At 38.3% G+C, this 15844-nt stretch overlaps 1 protein-coding gene across 1 annotated transcript in view; it reads right to left on the bottom strand.

Moving 5' to 3' along the window:
* POU6F2 (POU class 6 homeobox 2) overlaps positions 1–15844 on the bottom strand; it is a 418399-nt gene that overhangs the window by 315057 nt on the left and 87498 nt on the right. The window contains exon 2 of the mRNA XM_042471002.1: positions 3704–3875. Within this exon, the coding sequence (XP_042326936.1) occupies positions 3704–3875 (172 nt within the window). The remainder of the gene's footprint in view (positions 1–3703; positions 3876–15844) is intronic.

Raw genomic sequence — 15844 nt, 5'->3', positions numbered from 1 at the left:
TTCTTTATTAGAACTTTCATTTTCACTTTAAACTGTACTAACAATTATTATAGCGATCATTCCTCAGATGTGAATGTGTAAGGATTTCGGAGAGATATCAAATATTTATAAGATGATAAGCTCATGAATTAAATCACTGAAGAAGGGAACTTTCAGGATATAATATGGAGGGTGTGTACATGTTTGTTTGTGTGTGTTTGAATTCCCACACATGGGCTCATACACACATCATACACAATAAGGATGGAGAAATATTATAGCTTTAAAATCATCTTATATTAGCTGTTGAACTGCATCAAAGTGCTTAATGTTTGTTTGAAAGCTGAATAAATTCAGGCTGGCATCCTTGACGCCTGAAAAGCTGTTGTCTTTGATTTCTCTGCCACTGGTGGTAAAGTGTACATTTTGGAGGCCAGCCAAAAATGTATTGTAGCCGAAAAAGAAACAAAAAGAAAGAAGAAAGAGTACTATCAATCTTAATCCTGAATCTCTGCCACCTGAAACTGGAGCTACTGTTATTGGAAAGAAGCCAGTTTCCTACCATGTCCTATCAGATATTAACACATAAAACCATCTAACACTACAGTTGCGGGAAACTGTGAGATATTGCCACACAGGACATTCTGGAAGCTCAGGGCCTCCACCATTATTTCACCTCCTTCTCTTTCATCCTAAGGCATATACAGCTGATAAAAGACTCCCAAATTTTATACAGTTATAAAAAAGGTGATTAGCAAAACAGTGAAAGACAGATACTCTTGAAATAGAGCACAATGACTATGAAACTAGACCATATAGTAATTAATATAGCATACATATTTCTAAACACTGGGAAACTGCTACAACTGAGATCAATGGCATCGAACACTCACAGTGGAGTCCTAATTTTTGAAGGATTCTGAATTCACCTTAACTGTGATCTGACATATTCTCTCTCTCTCTCATATATATATATATATATATATATATATATATATGGGGAGAGAGAGAGACAGAGAGAGAGCATTCTTACCTACTAAAGCCAATGTGTAACTCCTTTTTCCTTCTTCAACTTTTCTTAAAGCTTGCAATTACAGGTATAAAATCTGAATGAAAAGTACAAGGTGCTATAATAGCCCAGAAGGCTATTCAGAGGGGAGTGGAAGGGCTTTTTTCACAGAACACTGTCATTGAAAGCAACAGAGAATAATAATAATAATAATAAATGATTTATTTATATTCCGCTTTTTCCTCGCGGTATCAAAGCAGATTTACCTGTATTTAAATTTCATTGATCACAATATGTCTTCCTTCTGAATAGCCAGGTAAAGGGTAGGGCTGTAAGAGAGCAATCTGACACATCAGAGAGAAGTCAGACTAAGGTTCTATTGAAATCAATGTGGTGCTATTTCCAGGTGTGCATATGTAGGACTTTGTTTTCCCATACAGAAAAACAAAGACTCTTCATTAGTTGCTTTCTGCAAGTTCAGATACATGCAACCTGAGGACATGATCTTGCTGCGGTTTTGTTGCTGTTATAGCAAGGCATCATACAGCCAAAATTAGTTACTTTTACATCCCTGGGACAAAACTTCATTGGATTCAATGGGACTTACTTTTGAGTAGACAGTAAGGGTTTGCCAGGCTAAATGCTTAACAGCCACTGAACTCAAAGGGATTGCAAGGTATTTAAGTAAATAGTGTTCAGAATCATGCATATCTTTTTTAAAAAATTAATTTTAGAGTCAATTATTTTGCACACTTCTCAGCATGAATTGACTTGTTGCAATTCAATTATATCAAAATTTAAAACTACTAAAGAAGCCACTTTTAATTCTAGCAGTGATAAACAGAAGTTTTCTGCCATAAGTAACTGTGGAATGATGTGGTGAAAGCTGTTCTTTATTATAAAACCTGAAGCATTCAGCATAAACAGCAGCAGACTAGAATACAGATACTTGTGTATATATATTCTATAGCACAAAAACGATTTCAAACAACTCTAGACTGTTGCTGATATCTGTCTATCAATTTAGAAGTAAATTGTGCTGATTTTTGACTCCCAAAGCAGGCAGATATTTTTTTTTATCAATCTTTATTTCTTCAAATTATATGAATCTTTTTAAATTGTTTGTATTCTAGTTTATATTACAGGCTTTTTGAATTTTTTAAACTATCACAGTTTATTTGCTGAAGACAACTAGTATAATTAGATAAAAGCTAAATATTCTCATATGAAAAAAATCCACCCCCCAGTTTTTCTCATACAAACAAGCATCAGTAACAAGTTCTATTTAAATGGAAACGATAATTTATAATAGTTATTATGTAATTCAGCTATAATGACTCTTTTGACCATGTAATAGAATTTCATTATATGTGTGCATCTACCTGTCTGTCTAAAAATGATAGGGCATCTCTTTTGATCAATATTGCATGGCCCTCTTGCAAAAAAATCATTTTACAGCTTCATGCTGTAGCAAAAATACAGACATCTGAACATATCTCCAGCTTCCTTTTACATTTTTTTTTAAATTGTATTTTTAAAGTTAGAAGACACTTCTATAAAAACAAAACCACAATGTATATTTCCCATACGTGCTTGCTAATGTTCATCTTGAAATGTTGCACGTGGAAACAATTAAATCTAAATGTCACATTGTAATATGTAGTGCTGCTCCGGCATAGACGTATATCAACATCTATCACTCAAGCACACCCCCGAACATGCTCTGCTCCCTTTTCTGATTAGAGATTACAGTTGCTTGAGTTGTCTTACAGGGTGTCACTGGTTTGAACGACAGATGTCTGAGCTGAAATGCCACACTTCCTTTTTTCTTTTGATTTTGAATATAAAACAAATATTCCCGAAAGGCTACATTTTTATTAGCTATTAATACAGCTGTTTAAAATGTACAGTATATACTCTTATGCGACCAGGGAGGAAAGACTGTTTTATTTCTAAATGAAATTGTAAAACACCTTTCCAAGCAACAAAATGTCTTTTAATTTCCTGCCTTCATTTAAAAACACACAATCAATAATTTTAAAATTTGAACTGAATTATCCCCAAATGTTTTTTAGAATTGCATAATAATAAAAGATAACAATGGTATAATAATATATAAAATATATATATATTATAATAATAATGGTTTAATAATAGAAGATAACAGAGATATGGTTCCTTTTTAAAGCTCAACAAACAAAAGGGAAAAGGGAGGGCTTTTCAAAATGCTTAATGAAAGTTTGCTGCGGATCAAACGGCTTTAAAGAAGTTAGCTAGGAAAATGTGCTTCTCTGGCTGCACTTCCACAAATTTCAATCAACACAGCTAATGTAAACAACATCAAATAAGTCAGAAGAAGATTACTTTTCTGGACAACATGGCAACACTAATATCCAAAAGGTACAACAAAAGGAACCTATGGACCACTTGAGCAAGAGTTGCATTGCTGCCATCCCACTGATGTCAAGAACTACCCCAGAAGTGGCAAGTTGCACATTGCAGTTGCCAATGCAATGGCATTTCTCAGAACAAACTTTTGTCAGTCGGCAAGCACTCTCTTTGAAACTGGACAGAGAAACACTGAGCGCACTCTTCCTCCACAGAAGTTGGTTCCACCAAATACTGTCACCTTATCTACTTTCTCGTCTCTCTGATTCTGTGGCACCAATGCAGAGGCAACAACACTCCAAACACGAAATACCTAGACAGACTTACCGAAGAGCTTGCTGGGAGTGTCCTCGTTGTCATTTGATTCCACAGGCGCAAGCAGGGGCTCATTCAGCTCGTTGTCTGAAGCAGCTGCCTTGTCCTCACCTCTCAACTCTGCATTCATTTCACTCCGCAGTGACAGCAAGGGCTTACTGACTTGTCCAGCTATCATTGGATCCTAGGATGGGGGGAAAAAGAGTAAGGGGGGGAAAGTGGCAGCTTTGGTGTGTGTATTCTGTCTCCCACTCCTCTCTCTCTCTCTCTTCCCTTTTCTCTCTCTTACACACATACACACACACTCTCTCTCTTTCTCTTATCTCTGGCTGCTCCTGCTGTTATTGCTGGCTGCAGTCAAGTGAAGAGCTATTACAGATCCAATGAGTTTTCCATTACTCCCCACCCTATTAAAGCTCAACTAGCATGTGAGACATTCCGGATGCTTTGGAGAGAAAACTTCAGTAAAAGCTACATAACCAACACAGCTTTAATTTTGGGATGTGCTTCTTTGTGTGTACATTTTTTTTATGCCTCTCTCTTTACTTTAATGTGGAAAGGAGGGGGGCGGCTGGTCCAGCAGTGCATTTCTTTTTTTAAAGCTTGTGAACGTCCTAGAGTTCTCCCTCAAAAAGAAAAGGCATTTTTTGCTGGTACAGCATTAATCAAAACAGAAGCAAGACAGCAACGATCACAGTACAGAAATGTTTCTACAACACTACATAGCAATTTTAAAATAAAACAGAAATATTTCATTTAATCAGATACAATAAAGACAAGAAAAAAGCATTACCTTTCTATTTTTGGTGATGAGGCTTCAAAAGCCCATAATCTCCCATTTGTATACAGACAAATGAAACAAACACATACACATTTTTAAAAGACAAAATTTGTGAAGAATACTTACAAAATGTTTGCAATCATTCTTGTGCTTTGGGCACTATATTTCCATAATGGACAGGCATGTATGCAATATATGAGTAGGCTGTCTAAAATATTTTCCTGATTAGCTAAATCTATTTTCTCTTCTTTTTCAGAGGTTTGGGGGGTTGGGATAAAAGGGGTCAGTTAGGATCTCCAAAGGTAGTTGTTTGCTTTGTCAATAAACAAACAAACATTGGGGGGGGGTGGGCAGGAAGAGAACAAAAAGAAGAAACAAGTGAACCTGTGCGATCCCACAACTATTTATTGCTAAGTTCATGCCTAAATGGTTCTTATGCAGAGAACAGGTGACCAGCGTGCAAGAAGGTTGGTTAGCATGTTCCCTCTGCCCATTCGCACATTGGTCGATGGTTGCCTATGGGTTTTTTTTAATGTATTCATGTCTGAAAAGTGAATTTGATATGACACATGATAATCTATGAAAATGTTAATCAATACAAATAGTTTAAACTGTCATCAAATGCACTTCTTTAGTCAATACTCATATTGCCGAAAACAATGTCACTGTCACCAGGGTTTAATTTGCACAGCACTTAAATATTGGACTCTGTGCATCAATGCACTCTTCTTCAAATACTGTAGGTAAACACATTTTCTCCCTATTTAAGGCTGAAGCACTCAGTGTGCATTTAGTTCAAGCCGAATCCTCCCTTTTGAATACCTTGATAGGTCCACTGGAGGGCAAAATTAATACTTAATTGAATCTCACAGTCATCAAAATAATCAATACTTTTTTATTATTTATTCTTTACAGTCTGTTGACTGTTTCAAACCTCAGAGGAAATGGAGTGGGGGGGAGAGGAGGATTCATGGCTTTGAAACACTGTCATTTAACAAGGTAATTTTCAGTGGGACATTAGGGGTTGTGAAACATATAATAAAACAAAAATGGTGGCTTATAATAGGAAGAAAGAAAAGAATTATATTTCTGCCATCTAACAAAACAGGATAAATAAAAAAAAGAAGCGAGTGCAGGGAGAGAGAAAGGAGGGGAGGAGGGAGAGAGAGAGACTGGCTTTTGAAGGGTTTTATCATATCAAGAGCAGAGCTGAGCTTTCATAATGCTGACATTTCTCATCCTGACAATCCTAAACAAGTGGAAAGGATGAGATCGGAGATATCATCTTTCATCACATTCCCCAGCTTAAGAACCAACATGACAGCTTCTCTCCCCTTTACACTGTTAATTACTAAATAAAATACTACTCTCTGTCAGCATTAGATTATTGCAGATAGGAACCACTAACATTACTCCATTGTTGTTGATGTTGTTGTTATTGTTTTTTTAAAAAAAAATAATCCATTGATACCTTCCTTGAGCTTTCCAGAAAATAAACCAAGCTGCTGTCAACACATCTGAAATGTAATGAATTAAATCGGTGGTGCATATTCACATCATTTTCAGAAGAAATTGCTAGTATTTATGATGGATTAATTACTGTGCATTTGGCAGGCATTCCCCCCCACACACACACACACCAAAATTTGAGGTGTATAATACCAGGCATTCAATAATATCTTTTTTGCTTTCTCCTATAAGCATTGAGATGCACTCCCAGACTCAGCCCCAAAACTACATGCACAGCTTTCGGCAGTAACACAGAGTACATTTGCACAACTAAGGCTAGTGTGCCAATTTCACCTGCTCCTGGACTTGTAAGATGTCCAGGAGCATCTCTGGTCATTCTTTGAAGGGTGTTCAGAAACTTCCACTGATTCACAGTGGTTTAGCCAGATTTGCCATTAGGACCAATCACAGAGAATTAGTAACTCCCTTGTAACCACAACTTCACTGACCATTTCCAGACACAATTCAAAGTACTAGTCAGGACCTACAAAGTCCCCTTTGGGTTAGGACCAGGCTTTTCATAACACCATGTTCTCCCCTGCCCAGATTGAGACCATCAGGACAGTACCTACTCTCAGTACTACTATCAATAGAAGCATATGTAATGGAAGTACAACAGGGGATTTTTCAGTGATTGTTTCCAAGTTCTGGAACTGCCTGCCAAGTGAATCCAAGCTGCCTCCTCTTTTGCCTTTCTGCCAGCAGAGAAAGCTGCTATTATTATTATTATTATTATTATTATTATTATTATTATTATTATTATTCAAGCAGGCCTATGTCGTTTAACCTGACTTGTTGCAGAAAGGATTTGTAACTGATTAAGTGTTGTTTACACTCATCCCTCCAAATTTGTGGCTTTGATGTTTGCGGCTTTGATCATTCATGGATTTGATTAATATGTTCTCTCTAGAAATATCTAGGTCCTCCAGTGCAACTCTATGGTAAACTTTAACTAAAAGTTGCACTGGAAGACTTAGAAATTCCTAGAGAGAACACTCTACTAGGCATTTGTAGCCCCTCCGGTGAAGTCCTATGGTCAGTGTCTTTTGGACGTTGACCACACAGTTACACTGGAGGACCTAGAGATTTCTAGAGAGGTGTCCTCTCAGGTAAAAACATGTTGTTTTGGTTATTTGTGGTTTTTCCATATTCACAGAGGTCTTGTGCCTCTAACCCTAGTGAATACAGAGGGACAAGTGTATTTCTTTTTAGTGATTTGCTTCTGAAACCTATGTTTTCAACTGATTTCTTTTAACATTTTCAATATATTTCTTTTATATTTGTTAGTTGCCTTTGGTAGAAAAGGGAGAATGAATGATGGAGGATTTGAACCTGAGCCCTAACCTTATTGCCCCCAGTCTCTATGGCTATGACATCCTAGTTAGGTCTGACTTTTCAAGTCCATGAAGTCCATGAAATGAGATCAAGCACACCATTCTAACAAATAATAAATGTGGAAGTAATAAACCATTTTTTCCAGCAAATGGCAAGTGAACAAAGAAAACTAGCATGTTAAGGTATAACCTAGGCTAGAACAGCTTTCCCTAGCTTCTAGTTTTCTATGTGCAGAGAATATATTTGTACTGGAAACCTGGTGGGTATCTATCTATAATCTGAAGTAGTACAGTCGAGATACCACTAGATTTGCAGTTTATGAGCAAATGTAATTTTAATGGTTTGATTACATATTCTTATTTTTCTAGCCCTGGATGAGAGGAATTATAAGCATGTGAAACATTTAATACATCCTCCAAATTGCTGCAACATACTCACACTGTACATAGTTTTGTTAGCTCAAGGTAACAAGCATACCAAACAACATGTTAGAATCACTACTCCTGCCTTTAATGCTGAAAGAAGAAGAAAATCATGTGCAGAGAGTGGGATGGCTAATTGTTAGGGATTGAGAGAGGTGTAGAGCACCATCTTCTGCATGACCCAGGTTCCCTACTCATAGTATACACATATATCTGGATGGATTTCTCAGCAGACAAGAATAAATTATACTGTAAAATGGACCTCATTCAGCAACTGTACCAAATATGTGAAGTCAAAGGCTTTCATGGCTGGCATCCATAGTTTTTTATGGGTTTTTCGGGCTATGTGGCCATGTTCTAGAAGAGTTTATTCCTGACATTTCACCAGCATCTGTGGCTGGCGTCAGGAATAAACTCTTCTAGAACATGGCCACATAGCCCGAAAAACCCACAAAAAACTTTAGTTTAAAAATATGTCTAACTGTTATGTGGTTGTGTCTCTATTTTCCCTCTCTTAAAAAAAAACTGATCTTTTGTCCATTGAACTTATTTATTTACTGATCCTAAAAATTCTCCTGGATTTACTGTACATATAGGTTAACCTGTTATGATGTCCCCTGGCTGTGCCAGTTAGAGTGAGGTGTATAATTACACAGTTAATTTATTGTCTCACAGATTATGAGCACACATTAAATGAACCTACTACAGTCGGCCCTCCACATTCATGGGGTTGGGGAAACAAGACCCTCGTGAATGTGGGAAAACGGCCAATAACTCCCCCACACAAGCAAGCCAGCTAAAGGGATAGATGCGCAAGGGAAGAGGAGCAAGCGCAAATGCTCCTCTTCATTCCCTGCAATCCCGACTCTTTAACTGGCTCACCGCCCCTTTCCCAGTTGGATAGCTTTCCCCAGATAGTCATCTGACTGGGAAACATACCAGAAAAGGGCAGAGGAGGATCCATCCCCCCACGCCCCTTTCCCAGTCAGATCTCTGCCTTCCTCAGTTTTATTGCTATCACTTTCTTATATTTTCTTTCTTTTACTGCAATAATATTTAAACCTTGGCTCTAACTAAAAGGTTTACAGATCTTCATCTGATATTAATACTATGTGAAAAATGCTGCTGGAAGTTCTTCTGTACATAGGGACTCCATGTCACAACAAGCCACGGTATGCATTCTTGAAATTTAGCTTGTGATTCATAAATGCACCTCAGAAAAGAATTGTGGTTTCAGAAGCCACAATCTGAACTCACAGTTTGTTGCTCAATTAAGGATTCTGTCTTATTTGAACCGTGGTTCATTATAATATCCAAAAACCACACCAATTGCTTAACCCAGGTTGCCCTTCCTGAAATAGGAGCTGACAAAGGAGCAAGAGAGAAACCAGAAAAGGGCCTACTATATGATTACAATATAATTTGTGGCTTTAAAAACACATTTTAGTTAGCAAAAAACTATAGCAACTCTTCCTGATGTACGTATTAACAAAACATTGTCTGAATTTTTTTTTCAGAGTTGCCATTTTGTGTGGATTTGAATAGCAACATGTAGAGCTCTTTCTTATTAGCTTCCATATTTATCTGGGAAAGTCACCAAGTAGGAAAATACTGTAAGAATTACCCAATTACCCAAGATGAAAAAGAGGGTACAGAAACTCTTAAGTTCCTTGGGATCTCTGAGGAAGACTGAAATTCCAAAGGCAGAAATGGCCTCCAGTACCAGTTGGCCCCTGCATCAGCTGCAGACAGCAGCACCCAGACACCACAGACCCAAAGCCAGTAACTACCGTGGCCCTAAATAGGCTGCCAGCAAGGAGTGGCTTTTCACCTCTCATTGACATCACTAGGGTTGGTATCACTCAGTGCAGTAACTCATGGTACCACCCTCCCACTTTGCACAATACATAATCCTTAGAAATGCTTTTTTTTGCACTAACATTATTCATCAATCATAGTTCTCATATCCCACTGAATATAATGCTAATAGTTGTGACACTAACAATTAGCAAAATTAAAATTACACTTTCAAATTACAATATCATATGCACAACCTAAATGCATTTACACTTATGTAGTGATGATTTGGTTAAAATGTGGTGTTTTTTAAAGAAAAGTTCAAATAAATGTTTATTTTTTAAAAAAATTCTGGGGCCTTTACTTTCTCCTCTCTATTTCATCTTCATCTTCATCTGTCGGGGATGCTTTGATTAAGTTTTCCTGCATGGCATGGGGTTGGACTGGATGGCCCTTGTGGTCTCTTCCAACTCTACGATTCTATGATCCCTACTCCTTCTATTTCTTAAAGCATTTTAAAAGGAAGCAGGTGAATGCCACAGCCCCTTTCTGCCAAAAGGTAGGTGTCACCTGGTGTGGACTGCATCCTTCTCACTCCCCACACGACACCACTGTCACTGCTCCTTTTCTGGCAGGCTTTGGGACACCTTAGGCCACTGTGGAGCAGCTTCCAGGGGCATGCATCGTCTGCACACCACACCTCCAAAGTGGCCAAAACCCACTCTTTTTTGCCTGTGTGTTTGAGGCCTATGTGAGACTGTAATTGAAGATGACTTAGGTGTTTATCAGACGAGCTCTTAAAGAGGTACTATTCCAGTGTGACTCCTCTAGCTGCCTCCTGTTGCATGCTGGGATTGGCAGTTTTAAGGAGGGGTATTTAGAATTCTCAGGCAGAGAAGTTCAGCTCCTTAAAACTGCCAATCCCAGCATGCAACAGGAGGCTGCTAGAGGAGTCACACTGGAATAGTAGCTCTTTAAGAGCATAGTGTGATAAACATCTAAGAAGCAGTGCTGCCAACAAGCCCCAAAGATATTCCTCGGGATGTTTTACCAAAATCCCCAGAATTCCCCAATATTTATTATTATTCAGTCAAAATCCCCCGGAAAGAAATTAATTAAATTCCCCCAGATTCCAGGGAATTCCTCAGAAATTGGCAACACTACCCAGAAGCTGCAAACTAGCAGAACATACAGCAGCACGATTGCTGACCAGGGAACACAAAACACCATTTTTAAGGCATTTCACTGGCTGCCAGTTTGCTTCTAGTCTGAATTCAATGTGCTGGGGATGGCATGCAAAGCCCTCAACAGCTTGGGACCTCAGTACTTGAAAGAGTGCCTTTCCCTATGTTTATCTTCTTGAGGACTGAGATATGCCAAAGAGGCCCTTCTCTGGGCCCCACTAGCAGGGGGGGGGGCATTATGGTGGGGAGGACATAGGAGAAGGCCTTCTCAACTGTGACAATCCACTTGTGGAATGCCCTGCCCTTGGAGGCCTCACTAGCACCAACACTGGTTTCTTTGCCATACCAAGTCAAGACATAGTTTTTTACATGGTGTTCATTCTTTTAGAAGTCTTTTAACAAAGCTTTTAACATAATTCTTTGTATTTAAGAGCAGGGTTTCTAAAGTAAAAACTACATCAGCTGGTGGGGATAAGGACAGATGTAGGCACAGGGAGGCAATAATTACTGTAATACTCTCTTCTACTGCTATGTCCTGGGGAAATAACCTTCTTCTTGAGTAGTATTTGCTTTGGAGGGAAATCCTCGCATTAATGCCAGTATGTGATTTCCTCCCAAAACACTTACCGGGTTCAGAGGACAACCAAGGCATGGTAACCAAAGTTTACTAGAGCATGTCAGTGCAATGACAAAATCATATCATGGCAATATGCAAAGAGGTATGTCTCCACTAAAGGAATCCATTACCCTTTGAAGTGAATTTTGCTATTCTTATAAACTGCACTAGTGAATGCATATGCCTTGATAGAGAGATGTGGCAGGGGAGGAGGAAGAGGAGGCAGGGTGACCAGATATCCTACTTTTCCAAGACCTGTCCTCCAGAGGAGGATGCACAAGGAAAGTGGAATTTACTGGAGCTAATGGTGGGAGCAGACTGGTGTCTACAGAATGAGATGCTAGAATTAGGAGTGTTGGTAATAGCTATAGGAGAAAAGCTAAGGACACATTAATTCAGAATAGTGACAAGGTTGTAATGTAACAGAATGGAAATCACATAGTATCCCAAATAGTGGAAGGAAGCCAGGCTATATACACAGAGGAGCTTGAGGGTTGGGTACACAGATTAATTAAAACTGCAAGGTTTACACTGCAAACAGGTAAAATATTCAACCTGGACTGCACAAAAAAAATCATCCAGCTCAGTTATCGCGTAAATTGCATGAATCCACAGATATGTCTTGAGTTTGGCTTGGAAGGCTGGGAACAGTATCAAAACTGGAAATTGGTTTTCATGAGACGAGAACATCATAAACCTTGTCTTTAAAAAAAAAATAAACTCATTTTATACATGATAATTGTAAGCTGCAGTATCTTCTAAGCCTCTGAACTAGTAGTGAGTTCCATGATGTACTCATTAATCTCTATTTTAATTGAGCATCATCAGAGGTTAACCATTAAAAAGTGAGAAGTGAAAGAAGCCAATTTCATGATTAAAGACATAAATAAGAAAATAAATTCCCACCATTTAACAGACTCTCCTAAGTTATTGTTCACAGTTCTTTCCTTCCTCAGCAAAACTCAGGAGGAAGTTGTCTCTTCATTCACTTCTCATGGCACCTGATGACTTTTGTCCTGGTGTTTCTTTGAGGACGATATGAACAAAACTGCTGATGTTTGGGGTTTTCTAAAAAAAAAAACCTTTTCTCCTCAGCCAATCTCCATCAATCAACCACATTCTCCTTCGGTAGCATCTAACGCCAGAATCTGGTGGCGCCAACATTTTTCTTTTTCCAAACATCCCCCTTTATGGTTCTGTTGAGGGATTTATTTCATCATAGTCCGGTAACTATGAATAAATGCTTGTCTGTAACTGTCCAGAAAAATCTGTTCCTAATTTTGTTGTCCCAATATCTGGAACTGGATTCTGGCTGGAAAATTTGGAGTTGTTCTGACATTTGTCATAGTATGTTGGATTATGCATATGCATATTTCCTCAATTTCAAGTCACTGAGTAACAACTGTGATGCTGACTGTAAGGAATGAACTTCAGGAACTTCAGACATTTCACTAGACAAAGAAACTCCAGGTGAAGAAGGTCATAGGCCTCTTTATACAAGATAAAGGGCCCGTACAGACAGGCAAAAATAAAGCTGCTTCGGGTCACTTTGGAGGTATGCAATTTAAATGATGCATACGTCCTAAGAGGCCAGAGGCTGTGCCAAAGCTGTGATCCAGTCCTTAGTACTGGAGTGTGGCTTTGGCGTGGCTTCTGGTCTCTTAGGACACATGCATCATTTAAGCAGCATACCTCCAAAGTGACCTGAAGCAGCTTTATTTTAGCCTGTCTGTATGGGCCCAAACTGCAGAGATTAAGCCTTCCTGAATACAGACCTGAGCCTTCTGAGTAACTGACCTACCAGTTGCTCAGGCTTCCATGCATCTCTGTAAACCCTTGCGTGATAGGGTTTTCTAAGCAGAAAACCTACATTAATAATAATAAAGACTTCAGGCCAGAGTACAGATCTTTTAAGACCTGCCTGCTCAGAACAGTCATTAAGAGTTTAATATGAGATAGCAACTATTCTCCAACTCAAGCTGCAGATCAAGTTTTCTGCAGCTACTTGGAGCTGTCCAAGGTCTGATTTTTATCGAACTTGAAAGTCTACCTTCTATTCTTTTCCTTCCTTCGTCTGCTCACTCCCATAGCCAAATTCCAGTTATCTTTGCTGCTTGTCTACCTGATGCTGTTTCTCCTCTGCCCAAATGCCCAGTCAAGTCTCAGTGGGCCACATTCAGTACCTCTAGGGACAAACTGAGGCACTGAATATGTCACATTCAATGGCAGAGAGCAGCACGATATGTTAGAAAAATTGCAAGGGCAAGTGATAAAACTATAAAACAGTTTATGCATTTTCTGGGATGCTCATGCAAATTAAGTTCATAGCATTGCATATTTTAGTACAATCAATAGAATTATATGCAGAGAATGGACAAATTATTTTATTGCTGCATAGTGGGGTCTTAGTATCTGCTTGGGTTTGATTCCAGGACCCTCCATGGACAACAAAATCCATGCATGCTCAAGTCCCATTAAATGTTATGACACAGTAAAATGGTGCCACTCATATAAAATGGCAAAATCAAGGTTTGTTCTTTGGGCTTTATATCTTTTAGAAATATTTTTCAACCTGTGGATGGTTGAATCTGTGGATAAAGAATCCATGAATATGGAAGGCCGACTGTATTTCAGTGGTAGCACTTCGACGAATGCTTTCAAAACACTATTATGCTTTTAACACTGTAACAATATGGACACTTGATAGGCCTTGCCTCTTGCCTCATTCGGATGAGAAACCACTATCAATGTTGTGTCTCAGATACAATCCAAAGATTTTTCTCCAAAAGAAAAAAAAATCATACTCTTTATATAAGTTTTTCTACACTTCTTTATCATCACCTTTAAAAGAGATCTTCACAAATCTTGGAAATAGAACTTTTAATGTTTCTTCCACAACACTTTACTGCTTTATGGTGTAGGTTGCTGTGACTTGTTTCAGTATTATTACGATCTTTTCTCTGAGGAATTAATACTTACTGTCATCACTTCCCACTTTGATTATTTCATGCAGAAAATCTTTAGGGCCTTCCAAAAACCACTAGTTTGAAACCACAAAGGAATTTCTAACTTTACTGCCAAACTGATTCCTTTTACTACAGAAGAACTGTGCTATCCTTGCTTCTCCCACTCAATTCCTTGTTAGCATCACCGCCTTTAAAATATACTAGCATTTCCTACCAATATACACATGAATGTGTTCTCTCTCTCTCTCTCTCTCATAGGCTTGGTCATAGCCTGCCCTCCAATAATACCACATTAAGGATTTCTATTTGTCTTCATAATGACATGCTTTCTCTCTTTTTGGTCAATGCTAGAAATATTTTCTGTCAAAAGCACATCTTTACTAATGTTTGAGTAGCACTGTAAAGACTATCCCATTACATCTCTGTTTGTCAGTCTTAAATCAATATATACATAAATAAACTATATTCTTTTATCGTTTTAGGTATTATATGATTAGGGTATGTTAATTCTGAAAATTAATTCTTGGCTTGTATAAGGCACACCCAAACTTCAATTCCCTAACATCCAGGATGCTTAGGTAAAGAAGAGTTTTAAAAAACCCACTTCTCCCCTCCATTTTTATAAGAATCCTTGAGTAGCAGGTGCCCTGCCTAAAAATGGGCCCATACAGCTAAGCCAAAATAAAGCTGCTTTGGGTCAGTTTGGAGGTATGCTGTTTAAATGATGCATGCATCTTAAGAGGTCAGAAGCTGCACCAAAGCTGTGCTCCTGGTCCGTGGCTTTGGCATGGCCTCTTAGTACGCCTGCATCATTTAAACAGCATGCCTCCAAAGTAACCCAAAGCAGCTTTATTTTGGCCTGTCTGTATGGGCCCAATATTACCTCTCTCTAATCTGAGGTAATTCTATGGACATAAATGTGTTTCATAATTCCAAAATATTAATTGCTGGGTTGCATCCTCTGGTAAAATGCAATAACTCACCTACAATTATCTACTGTTTCATCAGTCATCTCCTGGTATCCCACATATTGATTTATTTCTTCCATGTCCCCCCTTAGCATGCTTCCAATCTCTAAATTTATTCTCAACAGTTTTAAAAGCATAGCTTTTCAGAATGAAGGCATATACAAATGGGTACCAACTAATACTCTATTTACGATATGATTATACAGTACATTTCAGTGTAATGAACTACAAGGGTGTAGCCTCTCCAATGACTGAGCCTAATGTGGTTATCATCCATAGTAAACTATTGGTAACCTCCAACTTCAATGCCATTTCAATACAACACCATTCTTATACATCAAAAACTTCAAAGAAGTAGCAATATACTGTGTTCTTTTATACTGGCCATTACTGACAGATCTAATAGTATTAGGACGGTAGCTTGTACCCTTATTCTCTGTCAGGATAAGTTCATCCACTGCAAACAAAATGAGATCTGTCACTGTGTTTTATCAGTATTAATAACTCAATCACAGTGTGTTCCCTGTTGTTGTTTTTTTCAAATTATGTGCCATTATAAGGTCACAATCCATAGG

The sequence above is a fragment of the Sceloporus undulatus genome, chromosome 6 (assembly GCF_019175285.1).
Source record: "Sceloporus undulatus isolate JIND9_A2432 ecotype Alabama chromosome 6, SceUnd_v1.1, whole genome shotgun sequence".
Lineage (NCBI taxonomy): Eukaryota > Metazoa > Chordata > Lepidosauria > Squamata > Phrynosomatidae > Sceloporus > Sceloporus undulatus.
This window is presented reverse-complemented; position numbering and strand designations above follow the sequence as displayed.